Here is a 12083-nt window from a genome sequence, read left to right on the forward strand (position 1 = left end):
GGGAGCGGCTGGGTCATTACACAAATTGAATGCATTTCCCCATGTTAAGTATCCTCACACCTTCTTGTCAACTGTCTAGAATGGGCCATCTTGATTATCACTACAAAAGTTTTTTTCCTCCTCCTGCTAATAGCTCATCTTAATCAACTAGCCTCTTAGAGTTGGTATGGAAAAGTCCACCTTTTCATGTTCTCTGTATGTATATGTATCTATCTATCTTCTTACTATATGTTCCATTCTATGAATCTGATGAAGTGGGCTGTAGCCCACGAAAGCTTATGCTCAAATAAATTTCTTAGTCTTTAAGGTGCCACAAGTACCCCTGTTCTCTTTCCAGATGATCAGACACAAGGATTAATTTGGGGCTGGATTTGTTTAAGCCAGAGAAGGCTACAGGATCAGAAGTTCTCAGTATCTGAATGAACAACATGGTATCTAGTTCACTTCAAGTGAGAGACTCTTGGTGGTAATGCACCAATAAATGGGCATAGAGAGAGGATATTCAGATTGAGCAACAGCAGGAGGAGATTGCTGTCTGCAGAAAAGCTCCTTGCCTCTTCTTTTTTAAGCACACAAAGCTTAGCATCTGATGGAGACTCAAAGATAAAATGAAACAACTGAACAACAACAAAATAAGTCCGATGTGAAGAACCATCAGAAATCTAGATCCAGGCTGATGCCTGACGCCTGACTAAACATTAAGAGACCTGAGTTTTCTTCACTGGTGTGCTGTGCCCTATTTAGTGCAATTAATAGTAATTTGGTTCATATCAGACCTCTTAACCACATGAATACACAAGCAGGCATTGCTGTTTAGCGGTCCGATTTCAACATGTGCACAAATGGCTCAATAATTAAATACAGATTGGGAGTGTAACAGAATTCAAATTAGAAATAAGATGCAAATCTAGGGACTGAAAGCCCTTTCTTCTCTCTCCACTGAGCAGCTGTGCTTTAGTCATTATTTCAGAGATAAATATGTTTGGGCTTATTAATCGCTTATTCCCTCACCATTACTTATACAAACACCTGGTTTAAATACAATAGATGAGGCATTGAGTTTCTTACCCATGTGAAAAGGGTCACTGTGCACAGTAGGTGAAGGACTTCTTGCTGCTTGAAGGAAAGGATCACCAGTGGCATTTGATGAACCAAGAAAAGAACTCAGTAGATCTGGACCAGATTGCTTTGGGCGAGTTCCAAATGGGTCAAAGGCAGTTGCTGAAAAAAATGCATTAGAGGTTAATTTCTCCATTTCACACCATGCTTTCCCTTTCTAATTAGTCTGGATTAGAGCTGTTCTCCTCAAAACAAGTAGGCATCATTTCTAACTCCCACAGACGCCAACAGGAGGTAGGATGCAACCGAGACAGACTGATAACTGGGATTTGCACTGAATATATAAAAAGTATTTCAACTAAATGCTACAACTCTAGGTCCTGTAGGATATATCCATGGCAACCCAGATGCACATCCCATCTGTCATATCCAAGGAGAATAACTGCTCCTAAATTCAGCTGAAGTGGGAAGCTATAGGAAGGTATGTTAAATTCTGACTTGCACACTGTGTGGAGGAATGAGTGAATAGCTCAGAAACTTCAGACGTTGGAGTCTAACCCATTCCCCTTCCTCAAACTATTTGAGAAATAAGACGGGGAGTGTTGGAAGTTCTCTAAAAGCTTTGAAGATGCCCAGAGGGTGTCACCAAGATTATGGAGTTTCCATAAGGCTCTTGCAGAAAAAGCTTTAGAAAAGCACTCGTGCCTTTTCTGTATATATGAACCATTTCCACATCTGTGACATGGGTACTGAGTTCAGCTCTTCCATAAATTCTGTTTTGAGTACATGCATAGCCCATCCCATTTTAACTTGGAGAAGCTCCTTGTTGTTGGCAGCAATGTTTGAGAAGAGAGGGGAGCAATCTAATCTGACCACTCAAAACATTACAGTAATGTAACCGCACGTTACAGAAGACGGTTCTGAGCTCTGAACGCTGTACGCTAGTGAAGTTACACTTATGTGGTAGCAGCACCGGTCATGTTATTTAACAATCGAATACTGGCTTACTCATTCATTTGTCCTCATTATTCTGTTCAAGCTGCTCATTTGACCACTACTTTCCTGCCCCTTAACATATGGTTCCACTCTTCCTGGAGATCATTTCCTGACCCTACTGGCAGAGCTGGCTCTAGGGGTGGGCAAGCAGGTCATTGGCCTGGGCTCCAACTCCCAGGGGGTGCCTAACTGCTGTGATTTTTATTTCCCCCATTCTGCTGATTGACTGGCTGGGTGCTTTGTTGTTATTGCTCAGCCATTGGGGGGATGGGGGAGGTGCCAAGTGTGTTTTCCACCACGACTGACAAAGTCTAGGGCTGCTCCTGCTCACTGCCACACCATCACTCTCTTGAGTGTTCTCACAAAATCAACTTTGAGGCTTATAAACCACAATCATATATCAGAAGCAAGATACTCAGGGTGAGCATACTGCTCACACAGGGAACCTAGGCACCTTGGCCTCACTCACTTCTTCCTTCTTCAAATCTGTCTGTGTCCTTCCATTCCCGCACCTCACAAAGATTTTTGTTCTCATCATGGTTTAGATTACAAAACAAAATTGCGACTGTTGCAGACACATCTGGTGTCTGGTATCACAGGGGTAGCTGTGTTAGTCTGTATCTGTAAAAGCAGCAAAGAATCCTGTGGCACCTTATAGACTAACATACGTTTTGGAGCAGGAGCTTTCGTGGGTGAATACCCACTTCGTCAGATGCATCATTTTTTTATTTACTAGTGCACTATTTACTTACTAGTGCACAGACTGGTGCCTGTGCACTAGTAAATAAAATTTTCCCTCTAAAAATAGGACACTAGATTCACTGATTTTAGTTAGCTTTGGGATCTTCAGGAACTGGCTGTGAAAACCTGACATTTAGTAGGTGTTACTACAGTGAGCTCTACTCAAGTCTTACACTGTGTTGATCTAGCGCAGGGGTGGGCAAACTGCAGCCCGCGGGCCACATCCAGCCCATCCCCTGCGCTCCTGGCCAAGGAGGCTAGCCCCTGGCCCCTCTCCTGCAGCCTCAGCATGCTGTGCCGCCGGCATAATACTCTGGGCAGCCGGGCAGCCCTGTGCTGCAAGGTGGTGTGGCTGGCTCCAGCCACAGCCGTGCTACCAGCTCCAGCCACAGCCGTGCTGCCAGCCACCAGTGCTCCAGGCATAAAGGGCAAGGATAGAGGGCAGGAGAGTTCGGGGTGGTAGTCAGGGAGCAGGGATGTGGATAGGGGTCGGGGCGGTCAGAGGGCAGGGAACGGGGAGTTGAATGGGTGCAGGGGTCCCGGGGGCGGTCAAGGAGAAAGAGTGGTTGGATGGGGCAGGGGTCCTGGGGGGAGGGGTTGGGGGGGGTTCCCGAGGACTGTCAGGGGACAGGGAATGGGGGGTGGGGAGGAAATAGGGGGCAGGGGCCGGGCCACACCTGGCTTTTTGGGCAGGCACAGCCTCCCCTAATCAGCCCTCCATACAATTTCCAAAACCCGACGCGGCCCTCAGGCCAAAAAGTTTTCCCGCCCTGATCTAGCGCACTACAGGCAGATTTTAAACCACCACAGCCTTAACACTCAGCATTTAATGCTGTTAATATATATTATTTTTTCCTCTGCAATTTATCAGGGAGTTCAGCATATGCATCGACATACATATGCTACCGCTAAACAGGTTCTTTGAAACCAAGACTGATAGTTATGGGTTAAAAAAGACAAAAACTGTCACAGCCTTTACCACACATTTCTTTAACTGGCTCTGAATGTGTGTGTTTAACAAAAAACAAACCACACACATAAAAAGGGAAGAAGTTCCGCTTTACAGCTCTCTCTTAGAACAGAACAAAAAGCCCACCCACAATAGGGACAAGCTGCAATTTAAGTATTATGCCCAGTGATCTGGAATAGCTCCTCTAAAGCTTGCAATCAAATTAGACCAAGGGTCTCCATTCTCTGAGAGCTTGCAGCTGCCTTTGGCAAAGTTGGTTAACCACTTCTCAGGAGACTTTCCCCAATCTGGGCCTTTGAGACTCTGGCCTTCAGCATATTCCTCATAGATCCTCTTCATTCCTCCTTTCCCGAAGGAGTCTGGCCCCCCTCCCTTATCTCTTACACTCAGCCTATGGGCAAACTCCCTGACACTGAGTGTCAGGATCATCTAAACTCAGTGTCGGCAATCTTTCAGAAGTGCTTTGCTGAGTCTTCATTTACTCACTCCGATTTAAGGTTTCGTGTGTCAGTAATATATTTTAACCTTTTTAGAAGGTCTCTTTCTGTAAGTCTATAATATAACTAAACTATTAAAATGTTTAAGAAGCTTCATTTAAAATTAAATTAAAATGCAGAGCCCCCCAGACTGGTGGCCAGGACCCAGCCAGTGTGAGTGCCACTGAAAATCAGCTTGCGTGCCACCTTCGGTACGTGTGCCATTGGTTGCCTACCCCAGTTCTAAACAGTCTGCCTTGTACTTCTCAGCAGGCAGGTATCAGAGAGGTAGCTGTGTTAGTCTGTATCCACAAAAATGAGAGTCTTCAAGGTGCCACCAGACTCAGATTTATTTGGGAATAAGCTTTAGTGGGTAAAAACAAAAAACTCACTTTTTCAGGCAGGGAGAAGAGAGAATTTTTAATGTTTCAGTATTTGCCTGCTGAAAGAAGAGAGAAGGCAGAAATAGCAGAGGGACAGAGATGGACTGCAACCACAGCTCCTCACCCCTCTGAACTAAGAGAAAGTGGAGACCCAGACTTAGTTATACAGACCCATCTCTAGCATAAATCCAACAGCTGGTAGGTTAGAGCATACCCCTACCAGCCCCCAGCACAGCATCCCTCTAACTGGAGAATTATGAAAAATATCTGCTGGTCGTCACCGTTTGGAATCTTCAATTTCATTTAGATGGACATTGGGTCACTAAGATTTATGAATTCTAAAATATTCGCCTTCTACCTTTGTTACACAGTATCATTTTAAAAAGTCCCAACACAAACTATAAACTTACAGAAATAAAATACTCAATGTCACCAGTATAACAAATTCACCTGGATAAGAGTGCAATGGACAGGCCCCACCTGAGAAGTAAGCACACATTAGCAGGGCCCCACTGAAAATGCAATATTTGAGATTCCTCAGAGGGCGATGCTCTGTGTAGTGCAAAATGCCTTGGTTTCCTTGCAAAGCCTCACAGAGGCTTCAAATCCCTCCCCATGTAGAATCTCACTCGTCCATCATCTCTACTACAAGTCCAATAGCTCAGAAACAACTGTAGAATGAGCCTAACACTGGGATAACATCACACATTTGTACCAAGTCAGGCACTAGGCTTAGAAGTGTTACCTTCTCCTACTCTTGGGGCTGGAGATGGAGATGCTGAGGCTGCAGAGCGTCGAGGGGTGGAGTGTGCAGATCCAGGTCCACCCACGTGAAAGACATCCTCAGCAGCTGCCTGTACACCTTGACTGTGGGCCCTGGAATCACTGACCCCAAACAGATCACTCAGCAAGTCTGAGTTAGAGGGGAGAGCAGTGGACTGAGTGGGGAAATTCTTGCTCATAGGGCTACCGTCCAGACCCAGAAGGTCGACATCCTCAGGGGGAAGTGGTGCTGGAGGCTCCTGCTGCTTTTTGCTGTGTTTTGGAGTTCCATGGGTTTTGTCGCTGCTAGCATTGCTGTGCTGACTGGAAAGGGATAAGAGTTCATCGTCCGACTGTTCACTCTCCTCATGCACTAGTGCTGCTCGATCCTCAGAGATGGGGTGAGAGCTGCTTTTGTCGGATTTCTGATCTAAGTGAGCAAAAGAATTTACGTTAGCTTCCAGTTCTTTAGGTTTTTACATACATACAGTTTATTAGCCTCCCGTGGAAAAAGGCACCAATAGCAACACACACATGTTCAGCTAAATTTAAAATGGAAGTGCCTAGCGAAGATTAGTTAAGTCTCATTCACTTTGTACTGTACAGAAATATCCACACTTTACTGCTAGGGAAACTGAGCCTACAGAACAGGACAGCGTAAGAGCCTGGATGAGAACAGAAACTGTTCCTGGGTCCGGATGTGGTGCCTCGACTGATTTGTCTCAGATTCCATTTATGGGGGGACTAAAACACAAGCCAAGGGCAGAACATGTAGAAGCATTTTAATGAAAGCCGCACTTGAACCCAGCTTTTCAGTTTGGTAAGAGGGGGAATCCTCATGCTGGATTCCTAAAACTGTATGTTGCAAAGATGCTGCAGAAGACTTCTGCTATATAGGCTATAGGAGAGGTTCTCAAGCTTGTTCATAATGTGGAACATGTTCTATTAGACCATTACATTCCATGGAACACCAACCCTCCCAATGGCAGGCACAGACCACTTCCTCCCTATAAGTAGTCACATAAGATGCCACAGGGATGTTGTAAGTGAAAGAGAAATATTGGGAAAGGCAAGTATTTTTAAACGGTCTTTTAATGGGTATTAGCAGCTGGAATCAATGGTTTTGAGTTTGAGATCATGAACTAACTACCTTAATCAGACAAATCCAGGGCAAGTAGGCACAGGGAATCTCACTACCTTAGAAGAAGGGAGTGTTCATTTTAACTCAAATTGCAGACTAACCAGTAGCCCACAGCTGCTGAGGATGTCTTTCATGTGGGTGGGCCTGTGAAACCAGTGATCTAATGTGATCTTGTCTTTCACGAGCTGACCCTTTGTTTAAGCAAATTCATCTTTAAAAGCTGGAGACAACTTTTTACAATACTTGGCTGAAAATACTAGAGGCCAAGTCCAAGTACCTTGCCAGCTGAGAGAGGAGAGGAATGTCCCTTGTCCAACATTTTTTATGTTATCCTGATGTGCATCTACAGGGCCTCGACCTGCAAGACAAAGAACCAAATGCACCAGGATAGAAGAAAGTCACAAAGATAGTAAAAGAGCATTGTCAGCGTTAGACGCTGAAGAATGTGCACAAAGCAGGGCAGTTCTCACCTGCCAATGCCAGAGCATCTTGATGTTCCTGGTGAGAGGAGAAGAGAATGCTTGCATTGATGTCTTTTGTTGTGAAGTTCTCCCAGGGAGGAGTCAGGTCAGTCTGTCTATCAGCAGATTCTATTTCTATCTCCAGTGTAACATGAAACAGCTGTGGATATTTTTCCGGGGAGTCACATGCATCCAGTTCAGGTCTAAATGTTGACAGAAAGCTGTTCAGTTAAAAGTAGTAAAGCAACTTTTTTTTTTTTGGCAGACACATATAAAGTTTGAAGTCGTCAATGTGTGTATACGTCTACGTTACTGATTTTTACACTTTCCCCTATTCACTCCTAACATCTTTTCAACTGCACACGAACAGCAGCAAAGTGGCAAGGATGAAGCAAGTGTCTGGCATGTGTTACTGTGAGATGAATCGTACAAATCAGCAAAGTTATTCTTTAGCTAGTGCCCAAGGAAGGAGAGGGGAGGGCAAAAACTGTACTCGTCTCACTCCATCCTAACAGTTCCCATTTCAAAAAAATCAACCTCACTCGTTGAGGGATTGTGCTGTTGTCTGCACTCTATAGAGACCCAACAGCAGTTGAAAAATATAGACACTCCTCTTGAATAGAGATACTTCATTTAAAATAAAATGGAATCAATTACCCAAATTAGTCTGCTCAGAGTTGCAAACTCGTTGCCACAAGGTAGACGTGGGCTAGACCCATCACCAAATCAACTATTCCTTATCTAGGCCTTGTCATTAAACTGGAAACCACAGCCACGTTCTCCTACTCATCCAGTGATTGGACAGTCTCTAAATCAGTCCCCAAGAAAGTTCCTTGTCTCATCACATGGGTGTAGTCCTTGTCAAGCCAGTTCCCTCTGAGTCGGGGGAGTTGGTGTTCCCTTCTGTCTATTCTGTTGCCTTCTCAATTACTGATTAGGAGCCTGAAGGCTGAATACTTCCTCCAGCCTTGAAATTTCTGGTCTGCCATTTTCTGCTCTCCGGCCCAATGTGGGATTTCTACACTCCATCACATGGATCAAGTGGCCTTTTGACTGGAGCCCACCACTTCGCAGTTAGGAGAAGTCAGAAAAAATGGCACAGTAAGAAGCTATTGTCCCTGCACTATGCAAAGAGCACACTCAGTATCTCATTTTGCAGTCTAATGAATGCGAAAGTTGTAAGCAGGGAACATTCTTAGAGTACTCAGGCCTTAGTTTGGTTATTTTAAAACTTTGTAAAACAGAGTTAATGAAATCAATAAAGCCATAGAAGACATTTCCCTTGAACGCTTCCACAGAAAAAGTATCTTATTCCATTCACCCATGAAAGGGAACAAGATCTTACTCATATTGTTCCCCTCATCCTCCCATACTCCACACCACCATGCGGTCACCCTTGCAGGGGTTAGATATACCACAGACTGTATGCAAGGACCTGTTTGTTTTACCTCTTAAGTTACCTAGGGCACTGAAAATAAAAGTTGCATCTCAGAAATTAAGACATTTGCCTAGGATAACTCATGTTCTTGGATACTTTACCACAATGCACCAGCCTTGGGGAAGTAGTGGGCATAACTTCCCTCCCCATTAAACAGAGATAGGTAGACCTGAGCCAGCTGAAGGGATGTCCAGATATTAGTTATACTGAAAACAAAAGGGGACTCGCCTTTCTAGGGAGGCTCAGCAAGTCCAAGAGTATTTTCCCTTTAAGGGACTTTCACTCAGGCAGCAAATGTGAGTAAAACATTCTACTGTATATTCCAGGTGCTCCAAACAGCTCTCCTACTGCAAAGTCCAGAGTGGATATGAGCCCACAAGACAAGAAGAGTGTACATCATGCATGCATTTAATATATGCAGTAACCTGGACCATTTAAAAAAAATAGGGAGGAAGGGGACCACTCATTATGGGAAGCCTAAATATTTTTTCTGCATGTTCACAATTGCCCATTATGTAGTTTGAGAATCCCTAAATGAGTGGTACCTAGGGAAGAGATGGCTTCCTCGAAGTAAAAGAAAAAATGGTCTGCTGAAAACCTTGTTTCTCATTTCCCCAGCACCTCAGAACAGGCATTTGAGAGACACTGGAATAAAAGTTTGACAGTTTAGTTTTTTATCAGTAATGTTGTCAAAGCTACTCAGGCAGCAGATCTTAGAAAAGCTATTTATGCCCTGTTTATGTGCCAACATGAACTGGTTACTTTATCAAACTAGTCAGTGATGGTCAGATTGTTTATATGTAGCTAACATGCTGAAGTTTGCATGCAGTACTGGTTTCTGCTCTAAGACGTACTTACTTTGTAAATTTTAGCATAGTTGTTCCCAGTGCTATGAATCCAGTATGAAATTGAATCTGGAAGATTTGTGTGTTTGTCATCTTAAAAAAAAAAAAAGAGAAGATCACAAGATTAAATATGCACTTTTTAAATAAAGGGAAATAATTCTCTAGATTTATATGATATACAGGCAGCTAATAAGTTCTACTTCACTAAATGTTACTATAGAAGCAAATACTCCTGGGGGAATTCTGCACCACTGCACATCGCAGAATTTATGTTCCCTGCAGATTTGCTTCCCTGCAGAAAAGTGACTATCAGGAAGCAAAGGGAAGCCACAAAAGCAGTCAAGCGACCTTCCCCAGCAGCACGTTTTAAGGGCCCAGGGCAGCTGGCAGAGAGGTAAATCACTGTGGGGCAGGAGGCAGGACTGGGGAAGATCCAGCTGGTGATTCCTATGCCGTGCCAGGCTCAGCTGCTAGTCCTGGTTGGGCTGGGGAGGACAGAACTTCCTCTTTCCTTGTACAGCAACCGGGGCCAGGTCAGACTCAGCCCCAGATTTCTCCCCTGGCTGAAGGAAGCTCTGCAGACCCTCCCCTTACCCTCAGCTTTCTGCACCCATTGCTCCTCAGTTGCAGTGGAAGGGATCCCTTTAGAAGAAGCTGCTCCCCCATCCGTCCTACCCCTGTGCATCCTGACCCCCTCATACGCAAACTCTCTCACTGAGCCTCACCCCCCAGCACTCTGAACCCCTCCAATGAGCCACACTCCCCCTGCACCTGAACCACCCCAACCAGCCACCCACATCCCTACTGAGCCCCAACCAGCTGCCTCTGGACCCCCCAGAGTCTCCCCACACCCATACCCCTCTGTCAAGCTCTAATTCCCTTACACCCAGAGCCCCACGCTGAGTCCCAAGCACTTTCACATGGACCCTCCTGCAGAGTCCCATTACTGTTGCACCCAGAACTCCCCTCAACAAGTCCCTGTGCATCCAGATCCTCCTCATACCCGGATCGTCCACTGAGCCACCCACACCCAGATTGCTGCACACAGAACCCTCTCAACCCACATCTGGATCCCTCCCACACTAAGCCCCTCCACACTTGGCTCCCGCCCTGCTGAGCCTGTCTAGGTCACACCTGGTGCACTTGGCACAGAGAGGCAGGCCCGGTCCTGTGTCAGGGTTGGGTGCAGCCTCACCGCTGAGTCCATGTCCTGGGAGGACCTACACAGTGATCTCCCACCTCTGTGCAGCCAGTGGCCTGCCATGCTTTAGCCTCCACATTTGACAAATAAAATTTGCAGAATTTTAATTTTTCTGGCACAGAATGCCCTCAGGAGTAAAGTGAAAGAAAGTCTTTACTGACAGCTACGTCCTATGCTTGAAAAACAAATTGGGTGATGACATCATACAACAGCTTTTCTGTCTCAGAGTCCAATATCTCCAATCATCTTAAACTCTCCTTCCTTGCATGCTGTTCAGAATATCTCAGTGCTGAGTAAACATTTCTCCCCTTTGTTCTCTTTTCTCAAGAGAAGTTAGTTTCATTTCAGTGATTTTATTATATATCTGTTTCGACAGACCACCATGTTGCCATTATGCATGTTAAAAGTCTGTTGACCTAATCCTGAGAGAATGCAGCAGCTTTCCTCCTGCCAATGAAGACTCCACTCCAGCTCAGTCCACCCTGAGGATGATGAAATGGCACATTAGTAGGCGCCATACCAAAATTCATGGTCCATCTTGGTCAATTTCACAGTCCTACGATTTTTAAAAATTGTAATTTTCATAATTTCAGCTATTTAAATCTGAAATTTAATGGTGTTGTAATTGTAGGGGTCCTGACCCAAAAAGGAGTTGGGAGGAGGGTCACAAGGTTATTGTAGGGGGGTTGCGGTACTGCTACCCTTACTTCTGTGCTGCTGCTGGCAGCAGCACTTCCTTCAGAGCTGGGCAGCTGAAGAGCGGTACCTGCCGGCTGGAAGCTGCAGCGGGTATTGCCATCTTTACTTCTATGCTGCTGCCTTCAGTGCTGGGCCATCAGTCAGCAGCCGCCACTCTCCGGCCACCCAGCTCTGAAGGCAGCAACACAGATGTAAAGGAATTGCAATACCATACCATACCATACCACCCTACTTCTGTGCTACTGCTGCCTTCAGAGCTGGGCCCCTGGCCAACATCCGCCACTCTCTGGTTGCCCAGCCCTGAAGGCAGCACAGAAGCAAAGGTGGCAATACTGCAAGCCCCCTAAAATAACTTTGCAATCCCCACTCCCAACTCCCTTTTGGGTCAGGACACCCAATTTGAGAAATGTTGGTCTCCACCGTGAAATCTGTAGAGTACAGGGTAAAAGCACACAAAAAAAGATGATTTCACAGGGGAAGACAAGATTTCAGAGTCTGTGATGAGTTTAAGGCCGTGAATTTGGTAAGGATTAGGAATGTGGAGGTACTGGCTTCTTGCCGCCTCCTTCCATAGGGAGGGTAGGGAATCCAGTGGGCCAAACATTTTTATGGCTACGTTGCCTCCTTCTACTTCAACCTTTAAATGCCAGGGTCAGTCTTTGACTCGGTGTTTGTGTTGTGCGTATCAAAAGGTAGACCAAACTATACTTTTGCTTGAAGTCGTCCCCCAATGGTTGATCTCATATGGTAGACAGAAAGGACAACATCTCCATGCACAGTGACTCCTAATGGAATTAGGACTTTCCCTTCTTGCACACGGAATTCCCTTTAAAACAAATGAGGAAGAAGTCTATTGTTATGCTCGCTTCAGCAGTACAATTAAAGCTATTGCTTGTGTACTTCAAAAATAT

At 45.2% G+C, this 12083-nt stretch overlaps 1 protein-coding gene across 5 annotated transcripts in view; it reads right to left on the bottom strand.

Annotated features, from left to right (window-relative positions):
- The window catches only part of DNAJC6 (DnaJ heat shock protein family (Hsp40) member C6), an 88818-nt gene that overhangs the window by 16260 nt on the left and 60475 nt on the right, over positions 1-12083 (bottom strand). For all 5 annotated transcript variants that reach the window (XM_050961982.1, XM_050961984.1, XM_050961983.1 and 2 more), the window contains 6 exons: positions 11881-11998; positions 9286-9365; positions 6999-7192; positions 6806-6886; positions 5371-5817; positions 1069-1221 (listed from right to left, as the gene is read on the bottom strand). In XM_050961982.1, the coding sequence (XP_050817939.1) occupies positions 1069-1221; positions 5371-5817; positions 6806-6886; positions 6999-7192; positions 9286-9365; positions 11881-11998 (1073 nt within the window). The remainder of the gene's footprint in view (positions 1-1068; positions 1222-5370; positions 5818-6805; positions 6887-6998; positions 7193-9285; positions 9366-11880; positions 11999-12083) is intronic.

Source organism: Gopherus flavomarginatus, chromosome 7 (genome assembly GCF_025201925.1).
Source record: "Gopherus flavomarginatus isolate rGopFla2 chromosome 7, rGopFla2.mat.asm, whole genome shotgun sequence".
Classification (NCBI taxonomy): domain Eukaryota; kingdom Metazoa; phylum Chordata; order Testudines; family Testudinidae; genus Gopherus; species Gopherus flavomarginatus.